General features: G+C 48.4%; 1 protein-coding gene and 1 long non-coding RNA gene across 3 annotated transcripts in view; one reads left to right on the top strand and one right to left on the bottom strand.

The window, feature by feature from the left end:
• IL17RC (interleukin 17 receptor C) overlaps positions 1-17,121 on the top strand; it is a 42,059-nt gene that overhangs the window by 19,051 nt on the left and 5,887 nt on the right. Inside the window, exons 8-16 of one of the 2 annotated variants that reach the window (XM_083491732.1) lie at positions 96-241; positions 2,336-2,395; positions 5,187-5,250; positions 5,757-5,944; positions 7,562-7,612; positions 9,056-9,101; positions 9,893-10,023; positions 10,147-10,206; positions 16,868-16,925. In XM_083491732.1, coding sequence (XP_083347858.1) covers positions 96-241; positions 2,336-2,395; positions 5,187-5,250; positions 5,757-5,944; positions 7,562-7,612; positions 9,056-9,101; positions 9,893-10,023; positions 10,147-10,206; positions 16,868-16,925 — 804 coding nt within the window. The remainder of the gene's footprint in view (positions 1-95; positions 242-2,335; positions 2,396-5,186; positions 5,251-5,756; positions 5,945-7,561; positions 7,613-9,055; positions 9,102-9,892; positions 10,024-10,146; positions 10,207-16,867; positions 16,926-17,121) is intronic. The other variant, XM_083491733.1, reaches the window with a different exon arrangement.
• Positions 2,582-5,244, bottom strand: LOC310702218. Its single transcript, XR_014523368.1, has 3 exons — positions 5,134-5,244; positions 4,124-5,102; positions 2,582-2,948 (listed from the first exon to the last, which is right to left on the bottom strand). It is a non-coding gene; the product is annotated as an uncharacterized lncRNA (long non-coding RNA).

Here is a 17,121-nt window from a genome sequence, read left to right as displayed (position 1 = left end):
TTTATAAACTTGTATCATGTCGCCACTTAACTTGCTGTTTTCTCTAAAGTGTGAATTTATGTAGCGTATTCATGACTGCCTCCTCTCTCCTGCAGTGCCCAGACTGGAGGTCTCCAGGAAGTTAGACAAGGCAGTGCTGCATGTGTTAGACATCCCTGAGGGTCAGCACTTTTCCATGTGGCTGTATCTGAATCAGACGAATGCATTCAAAGAGCTGGGCGAGGGCGCACCTAAATTGCTGGTGAGCAGAAGAAGACTCCGCCGAGAAGCTGAGCTGAATGCTCCTCCTCCTCATAAGAACCCCCAGAAAAGCAGGAGAAGAGATGGGGGGTGGGATTCTGTCTGGGAAGCCTAAATACTTACCTTGAGGGAACCGTGTTGGTCTGCCATAGTCAAAATAAAAAATTCCTTCCAGTAGCACACTTAGTTGGTCTTTAAGGTGCTACTGGAAGGAATTTTTTATCTTGAGGGAACAATTGCCTTGGCCTGATGTTGAATTCCTTCCCCCTGTTTCAAACCCAAAAAGAGATGTGCAGTCAGTCATTGTTGTTGCTGTTGTTTAGTCATTTACATAGGCGCCGACTCCATGGGGCCTGAGGGGGCTCGAGCCCCCTCAAAAAAATTTTGGGGGGGGCTCAGCCCCCCCAATAATCTCGGGCGCCCTTCCAGCAGAGCGCCGCCGCCGTCCCCCGCCTCCTCCCCACCTGCTCCCTCGCCAGCCAGCCAGCCAGCCGCGCGCCCTAGTCGGAGAGCCCCGGCCGTCCCCCGCGAGATTAGGGAATCCCCGGGGGCGGGGGCTCCTGCCTCGCTGCTTCGCAGCACCACCGCCACTGCCAAGGCACTGCCGGGGGGAATTTTCTTCCTCCTGGCGGTTTCAGCCCCCGCGAGAACAGGGGAATCCCGATTGGCCACACCTCCCAGCCAGCCAATTGGCTGGCTGGGGGGGCGTGGCTTGCCCTATTTAGGGCCGGAGCCACTTTATTTGCATATTCATGAGCTTATTTATTATTCATGAGCTTTCCCGGGCCCCCCCAATATTTTTTATAAGTCCGCGTCCCTGGTCATTTAGTCGTGTCCGACTCTTCGTGACCCCATGGACCAGAGCACGCCAGGCACTCCTGTCTTCCACTGCCTCCCGCAGTTTGGTCAGACTCATGCTGGTAGCTTCGAGAACACTGTCCAACCATCTCGTCTTCTGTCGTCCCCTTCTCCTTGTGCCCTCCATCTTTCCCAACATCAGGGTCTTTTCCAGGGAGTCTTCTCTTCTCATGAGGTGGCCAAAGTATTGGAGCCTCAGCTTCAGGATCTGTCCTTCCAGTGAGCACTCAGGGCTCATTTCCTTAAGAATGGATAGGTTTGATCTTCTTGCAGTCCGTGGGACTCTCAAGAGTCTCCTCCAGCACCATAATTCAAAAGCATCAATTCTTCTGCGATCAGCCTTCTTTAGGGTCCAGCTCTCACTTCCATACATCACTACTGGGAAAACTATAGCTTTCACTATACGGACCTTTGTCGGCAAGGTGATGGCTCTACTTTTTAAGATGCTGTCAGTCATACATTTCAGTCATATGCAGTCAGCCATACATTTCACTAATTTTCTTATCCTAATGATGTTGTTATAAGAAAAAACTGCTCCTTTCCCCTTTTGTGGTATCCAAGAGTCCTTAACTGAGTTATTGGTAGGAGAAAATAACAGAGGCCAACCAGAGAAAATTGAGGCGCAAAGCAGCTAGTAAGCCTGTCTCCACTCACCACACGCAGGAGGGAGGAGAGAACCCTGAACGATGGTGTGCAAGCCCTTATATAGACTTTTGAAACTGCCCGCCCTGTAGCCCAAGACCACCCCCGCAAAACATCATACATACATCACAGAAGGAGGTGGTCTGTTGCAGAAATCCTGTCTGCCAGGATCTGATAATGGTCATTGATTGCATTACCTGGGCAGTCTGGCCATTTCTTTTGTGATGGTTAATACTTTAATTCCTGAATCCAGGTCACAGACTCACTCTATTCATACACAAATACGCCCTTAAGACAGGTAGCAAAAGGCAATGGAGAAGCTTTCCCATTTCCTTCCTCCTTGCAGGGAAATATTTGAGGTCAAAATGGTTTGGGAGAGTCAAAATGGCTTCAGGATTGCTCTTCTGTACTATTTCAGACACGTGGTTTATATACCTATGTATGTGTTTGCCTTGTACATTTATGAACATTTATTTTATATTTGGGACCTTAGAATTCTTATAACAGTGTCTAGGGGCAGGAAGAATTTGAGACCAGGCAAGCTTTTTCTCACTAAGCTGCTCTCACTCACGTCACTTCCCTGTTTTGTATTTAGACCGGAAACGAGAATGTGAGTTTGCCTATCGACCAGGTGTTACCCTGTCTCTGCGTGGAGGTAAGGATTTTTACACACACCACAAAGTTTTCCCCCTCGCTATACACCAGATGCACGTTTAACTTTAAATAAGTGTATGCCTTCCCCCAGAGAATCCTGGGAATGGTAGTTTACCCTAGCAGAGCCACAACACCCAGCATTCCTAGCTTAACTACAGTTCCCAGGATTCTTTGCAGGAAGCAGTTCCCAGGATTCTTTGCAGGAAGCCAGGTGCTTTCAGCATGCATTAAATGTGCGATGCAGTTGCAGTGTTCTAAGCCATACCCTTCCTCACATTATGACAACAGTGGGAAACTTGTGGTCCTCCAGGTATTGTTGAACTACAGCTCCCATCACCCCTGATCCTTGACCATGCTTTCTGGGGCTGATGGGAGAGCCACCAGCTTGTCACCTGCGACAAGTTTGATTTGTCTCTGGCCCAGCTGCTAATGTTCTAAAATAGTGGGTTAAGGTTTAAGTCTGACTAGAACCCTGATTTTTTTAACAGAATTTTAATCCCAGTTTTCATACATGAATCATTTCACATAGCAATTTATCGGAGTAAGTCCTGGGTCTTACTGGGTCCCCGGACGTTTGACGGTCTACTGATCCCTGTGCCACCACTGTGATTGCTTCCCCACTGCCACCAACCCTTTTCTCTCGGGCACGCACAGAGTCCAGACAGTTGTTAACATTAAACCAAATAAACAAGTTTCTTTTATAAGCATTAACAAGTTTATGGTTTCAGATAATTTTTCTTGTCAGTTTCTTTATCTTAGTTTCATTACCGGCCTATACCTTCCTAATAACTTCTAACAGATTATCCCAACTGTCTATCTGACTCCTCTTAACAGATTCTCTCACTCTCTCACATCAAAGTACAGTGGTACCTCGCAAGACGAACGCCTCGCAAGACGGAAAACCCGCTAGACGAAAGGGTTTTCCGTTTTGGAGGTGCTTCGCAAGACGAATTTCCCTATGGGCTTGCTTCGCAAGATGACAGCCCATAGGGAAATATCCGGGACAGCGGGGAAGCGCAGCGCGTCTTCCCCACTGTCCTCAGACCTCCTCCGAAGCCGGGCGGTGGGGCGGGAACGCCTCCTCCCGCCGCCGCCGGGCTTCGGAACGATGCTCCGAAGCCGGGCGGCGGGGCGGGAACACCTTCTGAAGGCGGGCGGGGGGCGAAAGTCTTTGTCCCCCCTGCCTGCCTTCCCAGGGCTTTTAAATCGCCCCGGACAGCGGAGAAGTCCTCTGCTGTCCCGGGGCAATTTTAATATGCCGCCCAGCAGCATTTTAAGATCGCCCGGACCGCGGAGAAGTCCTCCGCTGTCCCGGGGTTTTTTAAAATGCTGGGGGTGGGAAGAAAAGCCCTTGCTCCCCCCCCCCCCAGCCTTCAGAAGAGGTCCGGGGACAGACTGTCCCCGGACCTGGTCTGAAGGCGGTTTCCCTAGGAACGCATTAATTGATTTTCAATGCATTCCTATGGGAAACCGTGCATCGCAAGACGAAAAACTCGCAAGACGAAGAGACTTGCGGAACGAATTAATTTCGTCTTGTGAGGCACCACTGTATCTCAACCCACAGACTTATCCTCCGTCTCTCTTCTGTAACACCCGACTGACTCCTTAACAACACTAACTCTAACTCTAACTCCTCCCCTTGGGTTCCCACTTGCCAATCACTTCACACTCACTTAACCCTTTCCTTATGACCCAGCACCTAGGAGGGCAAGCGCCACAGTCCTTATACTTTTTTTTTTGCAATTTCTTCATGAGTAAGAGCATTTTTGGAATACCTCAAACCTGGTGATGCAAGTCCCTAAATGGTGCCGTGGTTATTTCCAGGACTTAAGGGCTGGTTTACAAGTTACAGTCTTACCTTGGTTGTCAAACGGAATCTGTTCCAGAAGTCCGTTTGACTTCCCAAAAACATTTGAAAACCAAGCTGCATATTGGGAAGTTCTGTCGGAGGACTAAAGTCTGGGAGGAGAAATAGAGCTGTTTTTATATTGTGGGTGAAACTCCTCAGAGGGACTTAAGAACGACAGTTCTGTAATTAATGATGGAAAGAGCGATGTTATCTATGAAGGCGATGATATATGGAAACCATCTCGATTTGAGGATTGGAAGAACGGAAAAATTAACACAGGATTATTATTGGTGTTTATCGGCTTAAGGAGACTATCAGAAGAGATCATAAAGAAAAAAGAGAAAATATATGAACAAGATGTGATGTGGAAACAGCAAGATAAGACTGGATAGAATTATGAACTCTGTTTGGACTGATTTGGACTGATTTGGACATTAAAGCAGTAGCAAGAAGATGATCAGAATCCCCCTTCGGATCTTGAAAGATGGGTCCCCTCAACAACAAAATTTAAAATTCGGCTTTGTAATTTGGAATTTATGTGATGTGATTTAATTTGATTTGATTGGCCGGTTAATAAAAATTATTTAAAAAAGAAAAAAGAAAACCAAGCTGCAGCTTCCGATTGGCTGCAGGACCTTCCTGTACTCAATCGGAAGCTGCGGAAGCCGTGTCAGATGTTTGGTTTCCAAAAAAAGTTTGCAAACCAGAACACTCGCTTCCCGATTTGCGGCATTCGAAAACCAAGGTACAACTGTACTTTCACCCAGATGGCCTTGAGAAGAAGCGTAATGGCTGAGGACACCATGTGGTAAGCTGCATGTGCACAGCCATTCACCAGGTGATTTCTCTCTCTCTCTCTCTCTCCCCCCCCCCCCCATTACACATATGACTGCACATCTTCCTTGCATTTGGCCTCTTATTCTATTGCGTATTGTGTTCATAGGTCTGGCCCAACGTCGGAAACCAAGAAGATTCGCCCCGAACTCACCTGTGCCCCTTTTCAAGCGGTATGCATTTTTTTAAAAAAAAATCCAGTCCACATCGGACCCAGAATTTCAAAAAGCTAAAATGTTAGCATTAACATGGGGTGTGTTATTCTGGGCCGGTCATACCATTAGGCAGAAGGGAACACCTACCTCAGGCGGCAGGAAGCCACTGAAGTGCAGGGAGTCTCAAGGTGGTGTTGAAGGTCTTGTGTATGTGTCTCAGGTAGACTTCTTTCTGTCGCCTGCCCTAGGCCAACCTGTTACTATCAGGTGTGGTGAGGGATGCTGGCCAAAGCAGGATTTAGCAGGCATCTTTTTGTACCAAGTGTGGGGAGAAGGGTGTGTGTATTTGACATCTTCACCTCAGGCAGCAAACTGTCCTAGGCCATCCCTGAACATGTTGACGGAGGAGGACTTGCCATAGTTATGTGTACTTTGGGAGGAAGAGCGGAGGGTGTGTATGTGTTGGAATAATGTATGAAGGACATTCTCGCCTGTTATTACAAAGACTTGGCTTCCTGTTCCAGATGCTGAGGCCTTGTCCAGGGCCTGGAAACTGAGTCGTCTGGAACTTAAAGTCTTTGAGGGGACGCTGGCCTGCTCTCTCTCTGCACCGTGCGACCTCCCAGGGGAGCTGGTTCCCTGCTGGAGGGGGGCACCCCATGCCTCTTGCCACCCACTGCACCCCCAGCTGAACCTGGCCCTCACCCCACAAGTGAGTAGAGCAAGGAGCAAGTGGGGTGGGGAAAGGAGATGTGGACTAGATGGCAAGTGTGGATTGTGTGGAGTCCAGTAAGTCTCCAGACCCTCCAACAGTCTTCCAATGAAAATAGGGACATCCTATTCAATAATAATAATAATAATAATAATAATAATAATAATAATAATACCCCACCAATCTGACTGGGTTGCCCCAGCCACTCTGGGCAGCTTCCAACATATTTAAAAACACAATAAAACATAAAACATTTTTAAAAATACTTCCCTATACAGGGCTGCTTGCAGATGTCTTCTAAAAGCTGGATAGTTACTTATCTATGGTTGCCATCAATTTTGATTTTAATTAATTCTTATGATGTTTTATAATGGTGCACTATTTTAGTGTTGTTAGCCGCCCTGAGCCCGGCTTCGGCTGGGGAGGGCTGGATATAAATAAAATTTATTATTATTATTATTATTATTATCTGCGTGGCTCTCAGGGGTCCATACACTCCGATGAAAATACAGTGGTACCTCGGGTTAAGAACTTAATTTGTTCTGGAGGTCCGTTCTTAACCTGAAACTGTTCTTAACCTGAGGTACCACTTTAGCTAATGGGGCCTCCCGCTGCCGTTGTGCTGCTGCTGTGCTATTTCTGTTCTCATCCTGAAGCAAAGTTATTAACCCGAGGTACTATTTCTGGGTTAGCGGAGTCTGTAACCTGAAGCGTCTGTAACCTGAGGTACCACTGTAGGGACATCCGAGATGAACGCCGCAACCCCAGATTCGTCCATGACTGGACCTAACGGTCAGGGGTCCCTTTACCTTTACCTTTTTAAGGCCTTTACCCTTACCTTTAAGGCAAAGCAGGACATTCCGGGATCAAATCAGAAACCGGGATGGCTTCTGTAAAACCCTGGAAAATAAGGGGACACTTGGAGGATCTATGATTCAGGCTGCTTATGTGATGTAGACACGATCAATTAAATATCCGGCACATGGCCCCTTTAAGTGAAAAGGTGGTGGTGACCCAGGAGGCCAGTTGTTGGAGAACTAACTCGGAGGTATGGCCTGGATGGGAAGGTTGGAGTTACTACTTTGTGCAGGCTCCAGGACCTCAGAAAGAAAGAAGCGTGTTTGATTTCCAATTCACTTGGCTTGCAGTGAGTTCCTAGTGAGAAGTCTTGTCACTTGCAGAGGGCTTTCGAGGTCAGGCTGAGGACCACATCAGCCCCAGAGCTGCAGATCGCCCACCTGCGTTCTGTGGAAATGTGGACATTATGGGACAGCGACGTGTTACAGCTGGGATGAGGGAGCCTGGTGCCCTCCATATGTCCTGGGACACCCCCCTCCGACTATTGGCCCTGCCGGTTGGGGCTGATGGGAGTTGGAGTCCAACAACATTGATAGGGCCCCTGTTTCCTCATTCCTGTGGTGTGCTGGGATAAGAAGCAGCCCTTCAAACCAAGGGCACCTGACAGCAGGTCTAAAGCGTGAGGGGTTTGAGGCATTTGCCCCAGAGTTCACTTCCAATGGGTAGTGGCTGGGTTGGTGGTGAAGACATGGGCAGGGATGGATGTGCAAGTGAGCTGTGAGTTTTGTGACTGGAACAAACTCTTTCCAAACCTCTTAGGTGCCACAGGAGTTCCCAGGACTGACACCCCACCCCAACATCTGTGTGCAGGTAGGAGATGTTGGGAATCAAGCCTTTATCAGGAGAAACTGGCCACTCTCCAGGCACCCGGCTTGATCTCCGGTTGACCTCCCTGTCTGCATTCCCCGGCAGGATACAGGCGATCCTTCTCGGCGTGAGAAGAACACATCACTTTTTTCCTGCCCCCCCCAGGCAGGGGAAAGAGATAGACAGAAACGTATTTACATGCCTTTATTTCTGTCTCTGCAGCGTTACAGAAAACACGTCTGCTCTCTTCAAACTCCAACAGCCGAGAGACAAACTCCTTCTGTACTTCCTGTACAGCTCATATTACACTCTGAGCTAATTCTGGTGCCCTCTGCACTGTGAATTGACTGTCCCTCTGTTTCCCACGGAACAGTCCCAACATTCCCATTATGTTTTGCTTTCAAGCTAGCAGTAGCTCGTGGCTGCATTGCTTCAATATCGTAACAGGACCCACATAATTAACCCTAACCCCATGCCAAAATCCATTCAAGAACAATGGCTATGCCTCTATTGTCCAGCTTCCTGTGGTCCTGTATAATGTGGGCTTGCTGTCTTAAGGCATTTTGAAAGTCAGAATTGGGCTCCCCCTTCACTGTTCTTATCTGGAGCTCATTCTTTTTAGTGACCGGCAGAGAAAGAGACCCAAGAGAATTTCCTTACTAGAGTGATTCCTTACTAGAGTGGCAAAGGTGTAGTGGTGGTAGGTCCAGCCATGGGGACTGGTAGGGGGCAGAAGGCAGGGACACCAATAGGAGGTGATGCCAAAGAGCCAATGACAGGCAGAGTCACCTGCTTCTAGTTTTGCCCCCAATCTCCTCCCTGCTTGGGTCTACAAGGACAGAACTGAACCGAGGTGGAGGAGGAGGAGGAGGAGGAAGCTGCTAGCCCCCTGGACTATTTCTAAGCAGGCAGGTCTGCAGATCAGGGGGCTGACGGAGGCAGATTGAGTTTGATGGGGCAGTTTCCTGTTCACTCTGATTGCCAACCTCTGCTGTAAAGGTGGCCTGATCTCTCCACCTCCTGTCTTCAATTTCCTTATTGCAAAATGTCCAGTCAGGGTATGGGGGGGTTTGCTGCGCTGCTCCCCGACCTGGACGCACACAACGCACCTTGTTTTAGAGGGGGAGAACAAGGAAAAAATCTCCCCCTCTTTGCGCTGCGCCCCTTCAGCGAAGCGGGAGGAGAAATGGAAGGGGCTCCGTTTCTCCTGCCGATTCGCTGAAGGGGCACTGCGCAAAGAGGGGGAGATTTTTTTTTCTTGTTCTCCCCTCTAGAACAAGGTGTGTCCTATGGTCGAGTGCATCCTATAGAGCAAAAAATATGGTAAGCCCACGCGCCAATGTCTTACAAATCTGCCTAAGCCTTCCATTTCTGGCTAGGTGCCTCCAGGAAAAACTCAAGGGCATGACAGGACCTCCTACTGACCCATGCTTTCCCTTTGTGCAGGTCAGGAGCAACGGAAACACCTACCTCCAAAGCTGCCTGTGGGAAGGTGAGTGCCACAGTGGTCTCTGAGCGCCAGACTAGACTAGACTAGAGGTATTTAACATACCTCTGAATGGCAGTGGCTGGGAATGGCAGCCTTCTTGTGCTCATGTCCAGTTTGCAGGCTTCTCACAAGCATCTAGTCGGCCACAGGATACCGGACTAGATGGGCCTTGGGCCTGATCCAGCAGGGCTCTTCTTATATTCTCTCTCCCCCCTCCCATAATTTTTATTGATTTTCATACAATTTAACAAAATTCAGTTCTATTTCAATACAATATTCCCTTCACGTTTTGACTTTGCGTCCTTACTTCCATGACGTTTCTGCTCAAATCCTTTATCAGCTGCCTTAAATGTAATACTTATTTCTATAACCTATATCCTACATTAACATTCCTTTTATCATTCCCATTCCTCTGCTCATACAGTGGACACTCGGGTTGCGAACGTGATCCGTGCGGGAAGCACGTTCGCAACCCGCAGTGCCTCATCTGCGCACGCACGGGTTGCGATTCAGCGTTTCTGCGCATGCACAACGTGCAATTTAGCGCTTCTGCGCATGTGCCGAAACCCAGAAGTAGCCTGTTCCGGTACTTCTGGGTTCGGCGCAGTGCACAACCCGAAATCGCGCAATCTGAAGCGTCTGTAACCCGAGGTATGACTGTATCTCAAGTCCTGCCTGCGATTTCCATTTGACTATCAGAGCTCTTCTCATATATTCCCAAGAACGGAGATGAGATCCGTGGACTGATCCTGCGGCCAAGCTTTTCATTGAATCTTTCTTTTCTCTTCCCCTAGATACTGCAGAAAGCCCTTGGCAAACCAAGCAACGTTTGCTGCTTCGGAAGACTGCGCATTCCCAAGGGAGCTCTTCTACACATGTCTTTGAGGAGGGTACCTGGGTCCCCATCGCTCAAGCTGCCAGCACAGTAAGTCCTGGACTGCCACTCTTTTCCCCCTCCTGCTGTGGTTCAGATGCTGTTCTATAGGGTGGAGGCAGGGGGTGTAGCTGTGCAGCACTCACTGCATTTTCTTTTCCCTGTTCTCCACAGGGAAATGGGAATCTGGAGGTCGCCCTGCGGAGGGACTTGCAGTCAGGAGAGTGCACAAAGGTGAGAGCGGGGACGAGTGTCAGGAAGAGGGAGGGCATGCCTTTAGGAATTGCCACATGTTGTATGGTGTTGAGCTTGTTAGAATTCCTGCTCCGTGATTGCAGTTATGGGATTTTTGTCTATCACATGATGGTGTATGTTTTGAATCTCACAGAATGCTGAGAGTCTGGAGGCTCTTTGTAATTAGTTTTGCAATTTTCTTCTCCCGTGATGGAGTCACTGGAAACATTGTTCTGCTACTCTTGTTAGTCATTGGCTATTGGCTAATTGCTCCAGCTGTATCATTCTTTATAAAAAACACCTTGTTCCTTCTAGGTATTTTAATGCATACTTTGGCACTCTTTAGAAACGTTTGGTTTGTGAGGTTATCTTAAACACACACTGGTTTAATGGTTGAACATATGACAAAGGCTTTGGGGCATGTACACAGCTTGGGACATGGCTGTAGGTGTGCAGAAACCTGTTTACCATCTTATCTACATCAGGGACAGAGATTCCCTGGCTTTATACTGGTGCAGTAGCCGCCGAATCCTATGCCCACTTTGTTCAGTACAACACTGGGGAATTGCACTGCTCCAAAAACCACCACCCCACCATAGAGGTGTGCTCTTAGCAGAGAGGCAGCCTTGCATTGAGCAGCCTCTTGCTAAGAAAGGGGAACTCTGAAGGCATGGAACAAGCTGGCTGGCGGTCAACTCAATCCACGCCTTCAAGAGCTTCCAAGCAGAAGAGCTGTCCAGAGCTGTGCAGCCTCACTGAGAAAGGAGAGCATTGGAAGGCAGAAGTTGGCCTAGCCCTGTTAGAATTCTTGCTCCATGATTGCAGTCATGGGATTGTTGTCTATCACATGACGGTATATGTTTTGACTCCACAAAGTGGGAAGTGACGGAGACAAGATGTTTGTGTTACTGTGTTCCGTGAAGTGGGACTGTTGTCGTTTGGTTTTTTTCTCTTTGCTGTCTGATGCTAGAGAGAGAGGGAGCCATGTTGCAGTGCTCCGTGTGTGTATATACGTAAATAAAGTAGATTAGCCAAAATGCTGAGTTGCTGAGGTCTGTCACGCAAGCTGCGAAGACTCTGCGGATCCCTAAGTGTGCCGGTGTCTGTTGGCATCGGTCGCTGTGATGTTCGGGCTGAAGAAAGCTTTTGAAGCTCCCGAACGATTGACCAGGAGGGAGGGAGCATGCCAGTTGGGCATGTGTCTCTGCCGGGGTCCTACTCGAGTGTAGGACGAGCTCCTGACAGAGCTGACTCCTCCAGAAGACCTATTGAATGAGCACACATCATGATTTGCTTGCACAGAGACTGTCCTGGATGCTTTAGCTGAGATTTGTGTGTGGCAGGGGTTGGACTAGATCACCCTTGGGCTCCTTTCCAACTGTACAGTTCTATAATTCTATGACCCTTCGGACCAGTGGTTCTTTTTGTGAGTATGTTCTGCAACGTCATGGACTCCATCCTAGTGCATTCATGATGGATTTATAGTGCACCTTCCACAGAGCATTGGCTGGTGCTTCTTTCCCAGTGTTATCACATTACAGTGGTACCTCGGGTTACATACGCTTCAGGTTACAGACTCCGCTAACTCAGAAATAGTGCTTCAGGTTAAGAACTTTGCTTCAGGATGAAAACAGAAATCGTGCCCCGGCGTCGTGGCAGCAGCAGGAGGCCCCATTAGCTAAAGTGGTGCTTCAGGTTAAGAGCAGTTTCAGGTTAAATACAGACCTCTGGAACGAATTCAGTACTTAAACTGAGGTACCACTGTACTGCCGCCAGGAGGGTTGCTCTTGCACTAGGTAAAGGTAAAAGTACCCCTGACCATTAGGTCCAGTCGCGGACAACTCTGGGGTTTCGGTGCTCATCTCGCTCTATAGGCCGAGGGAGCTGGCGTTTGTCCGCAGACAGCTTCCAGGTCATGTGGCCAGCATGACTAAGCCGCTTCTGGCGAACCAGAGCAGTGCACAGAAACGCCATTTACCTTTGTGATAGGAATTTTATGGTCTTAGATATATGGTAATGTTCATAACTGCACATACATAGATCAACACAGGAAGACCATCCTGGAACCATTTTGATTCCTAAACTGACCAAATCCTTTCTCTGCAAGGTTAACCTGGAAAAGCCTCCCCATTGTCTCAAGGATATGTCTGTTTGAATAAGGTGTGAGCCTGTGACCTGGCCCAGGAAATAAGTATTTTACCACTACAAAAGAATGGCCAGGCTCGCCAGGCAATCCAATCAAGTAACTTGCCAGACAGGAGATAAACAAGGACAAGAGAAAAACAATATTTAAATTTCTGTGATGTAGGTGGGATGTATCTGAGGGGTGGTCTTAGATTACACCCCTTCTGTGATGTATGCATAATGTTTCTGGGGGTGGTCTTGATCTAGAGAATGGGAATTTCAAAAGTCTTTATAAGGCCTTGCACGCCATTGTTCGGGGTCCTCTTCCTCTCCTGCGTGTGAGGGGAGTACCCTGTTGCAACAGATCAATAAAGATCAAGCTTACTAGCTGCTTTGCTTCTCAATATTCTCTGGTTGGCCTCTGTTATTTTCTCCTACCAATAGGGAACCTATGTAAGGACTCTATATGGGCTCTTGGATACCCCATAAGGGAAAAGGGCATATTTTTATTTACAACAGATGGCGACCACGCACGAAGGGACTTTTGGTTACCCGGATTCTGGAAGCGGGGAAGGACTGGTTATCCAGCGCGCACCAGGCAGTTTGCCAGGAGGAATAACCAGTCTTCCATCGGTCCCAGGGTCTGGAAATAACTGGAGTTTCAGCGGGGCTAACCAGAGGAAGCAATGCTTGATCAGGCCGGCCTTAAACAACCAGTCAAGAGATCCCGGGATCACCAGGACAGCGCTTGCGAAGTGAGTATTAAGTAGGAAACACGGGTAGTGGGGTGGGATTCTGCAAGCCACAGCAAACCTATACTTCTCAAATCCTTACTTCTTTCCTCACTTTAACTCTTGAAAAACTGCCTGCTCCTCCTTTCTGTCCTCTTGATCTCAACACCAGCCCTAGCCCTTCAGAGTATGCCCAGGCACAAGGTTGTGTGTGATTTCTTCCACTTAAGCAGTACCTATTTATCTACTTGCACCTTGACGTGCTTTCAAACTGCTATGTGGGCAGGAGCTGGGACCGAACGGGAGCTCACCCCATCGCGGGGATTTGAACCGCCAACCTTCTGATCGGCAAGTCCTAGGCTCTGTGGCTTAGACCACAGCGCCACCCGTGTCACTGTGTAACTCTTGAACTAGAATGTAACAAAAATGGGACACGCTCATGTCAGACATTTCTGGTATAAAAAGTTACAGCAGAAAATTACGGGATGTGCACTGATTGGAAACCGTATGCCTGCCCTGAAACTTCTGCAGGCTAAAAAGAGTGTTGAAAGCAGGATTACACATAAACCACCCTGAATGCATAATAATCAGGGTGCCTGGAGGAATCCTCTGTCTGGTCTTGATTAAGCATTTGTTCATATTTGTCTTGGGGCGGTCTTATGACAGCGAGCATTCGTTCGGATTGACACGTCTTCCCACGAGTCATTCGTTCACCCCCCACTTTTCAGTGCATCTCCCGCAAAACCACAAAAACTTGTTTGTTTTTTAAGTGGATTCGCAGCGCAAGAGAGGCAGAGTGCTTTAATCCACCTTTAATTGTGCAAACTGAAATTTCCCAGCGTGTGCTTGAAGCCCTCTCATCGAATGCTGAGAGTCTGGAGGCTCTTTGCAATTAGTTTTGCAATTTTCTTCTCCCGTGATGGAGTCACTGGAAACATTGTTCTGCTACTCTTGTTAGTCATTGGCTATTGGCTAATTGCTCCATCTGTATCATTCTTTATAAAAAACACCTTGTTCCTTTTAGGTATTTTAATGCATACTTTGGCGCTCTTTAGAAACGTTTGGTTTGTGAGGTTATCTTAAATACACACTGTTTTACTGGTTGATCATATGACAAAGGCTTTGGGGCATGTACACAGCTTGGGACATGGCTGTAGGTGTGCAGAAACCTGTTTACCATCTTATCTACATCAGGGACAGAGATTCCCTGGCTTTATACTGGGGCAGTAGCCGCCAAATCCTATGCCCACTTTGTTCAGTACAACAGTGGGGAATTGCACTGCTCCAAAAACCACCACCCCACCATAGAGGTGTGCTCTTAGCAGAGAGGCAGCCTTGCATTGAGCAGCCTCTTGCTAAGAAAGGGGAACTCTGAAGGCATGGAACAAGCTGGCTGGCGGTCAACTCAATCCACACCTTCAAGAGCTTCCAAGCAGAAGAGCTGTCCAGAGCTGTGCAGCCTCGCTGAGAAAGGAGAGCATTGGAAGGCAGAGGTTGGCCTAGCCCTGTTAGAATTCCTGCTCCGTGATTGCAGTCATGGGATTGTTGTCTGTCACATGACAGTATGTTTTGACTCCACAAAGTGGGAAGTGACGGAGACAGGATGTTTGTGTTACTGTGTTCTATGAAGTGGGACTATTGTCCTTTGTTCTTTCTTTCTTTGCTGTCTGATGCTAGAGAGAGAGGGAGCCATGTTGCAGTGCTCCGTGGGTGTTAATATGTAAATAAAGTCGATTAGCCGAAATGCTGAGTTGCTGAGGTCTGTCACGCAGGTTGCGAAGACTCTGCGGACCCCTAAGTGTGCCAGTGTTGGTTGGCATCGGTCGCTGTGATGTTCGGGCTGAAGAAATTTTGAAGCTCCCGAACGATCGACTAGGAGGGAGGGAACATGCCAGTTGGGCATGTGTCTCTGCCAGGGTCCTACTCGATTGTAGGACTACAACTTCCATGATCCCTAGCTAACAGGACCAGTGGTCAAGGATGATGGGAACTGTAGTCCCAAAACATCTGGAGGGCCGAGTTTGCCTTTGCCTGGGCTAGCTCCTGCCAACCAACCCAGTCTGTGCCTTTAAAATCCTCAGTTGGGGAGGCTTTTACACTCTGGGCATCTTCCCAGCCCGAGAAGAGGGAGGTTTGAAGGCCACATACCCCACTCCCACGAGCCAAAGTTTATTTGCTGGTCCCAACATATATCATCTATTCCAATACATCCCTTGTGGAGGCTGTAACTCCTAAACAGACACATGGAGAAAGAGGAAGCAAAAATATTTCTTGCTAACTATTCATGGCTGCCGATGGCAGTGGCACGCAATGACATTTTTCTTCGGAGAACGAGGCCAGAGGCACCAGCTTGCAAGGGTGATGGTGAGTGTCACACTTCCCTCCCTACACCAGGCAGAAGCTGCCCGGGCTTTGGGAAGGAGGCACGGGATACTGGAGCCCTGCTTCATCCTTCCAAAGATGGGAGGGCTTTGGGGAAGTGGTGGGAGGGCTCTTGGAGCCTTTAGGGGACTTAGCCTGGTCCCCCTACTCCACTGACCACACGCTGCTGGCTGGTGGTTGAAGTAACGGGGTTCATCCACGGGACACAATCCGAGGTGAGCCAGGAGCTGTGCAAGGAAGTCACAACTGAAGGACTAGCAGGATCAAGATGCAAGCCAGAAGTCAGGACTAAAGGGATACAGGAACACACCAGAAGATCCAGTTGGTCAAGGAAGGCTTATCTGGAACAGGAAGCCCTCTTATGCTCCTTCCTGTTGAGGGGATCCAATCGTCATCCTGGGTGTGGTCAAGCCTGGGCTTGAAGATAATAAGCTGCCCACTCAGAGGCTGTGATGTGTAGTTTGCTGGTTCATTGTACAGGTATCTTTGTACTCCAAAGCTCCCAGTTCAAGGGCATCCTAAGGATTATGATGGATGGCTGTCCTCGGCATCTTGGTGAATTGCATTTGATGTACAGTCGTAACTTGGAAGTCAAACAGAATCCCTTCTGGAAGTCCATTTGACTTCCAAAACATTCAGAAACCAAAACACGGCTTCTGATTGGCTGTAGGAAGCTCATGCAGCCAATCAGAAGCCACGGAAGCGCCATCAGACATTCGGCTTCCGGGTTTCGATCGTTCGGGAGCCGATTTGTTCGGGAGCCAAGTCGTTTGAGACCCAAGGTACAGCTGTATTTAATTTATAACCAGTGCTGGAACAATCTCCTTAGAGATGTAACCACCTCCTTTGGGCATTGTTCAGTAAAAGGTTGGGAGCTCCTGTCGTGTGGTAGCCAATAGATTTCCTCGCCTATTAACAGGCTCAGTAAGTGGCCTTGAGCGCAACTTCTTTGCAGCATGGTGCAATAATAACACAGTGCCTTGCAGAGGTTGCTGTAAGCATGACTGATGTGTGAAGTGCTTTAAATGCTCCAGACCTGGGGTGGCTAACCTGTGGCCCTCTGGCTGGACTACAACTCCCATCAACCCCAGCCAACATGGTCCAGGATGATGGGAGTTGTAGTTCAGCAACATCTGGAAGGCCACATGCATAACTTCCGCACCAAGCAAGGAAGACACACTCTCAATAAACAGAGGTTGTTATATATAACCTCCCCGCAAACAAGACAGAGCTTCCGCTCAATTAAGAGCGGACGTTGTATATTACCTCCAAGACTTTGTTCAAACAAATCGGGGTGAATGCTTAATAAACATTCATTTCCAGAAGTGGAAGTGGCCTAAGATAGTTGCCAGGCTAGCTGTGCGACTCTGTGTTCCCAGGCAAACAAGACCATGAGCCAGCTGTTCTTTTACCATTGTTTACAGGTATGGCGTTCAGAGGACGGTGAGAACCACGAGCTCTGGGCCTGTTCACTGGAGAAGTGTGAGTGCACCTGTGTCTGGGGCAACAGGGATGCCTCCTTGGAGGAGAGGTGACCTTGAATTCCTCCAAGGGCAACTGGGGAATAGAGGTTGCACAGGGATTGATTGATTGATTGATTGATTTAGACCATTTCTATATCACTTCATATCTAAAAATTAGTTTTAATGGGGTAAGGTAAAGGTAAAGGGATCCCTGA

This window comes from Podarcis liolepis, assembly GCF_965112155.1.
Source record: "Podarcis liolepis genome assembly, chromosome: 2".
Classification (NCBI taxonomy): Eukaryota; Metazoa; Chordata; class Lepidosauria; order Squamata; family Lacertidae; genus Podarcis; species Podarcis liolepis.
The sequence above is the reverse complement of the archived record's forward strand: the minus strand, read 5'-3'. Positions and strand labels throughout refer to the sequence as shown.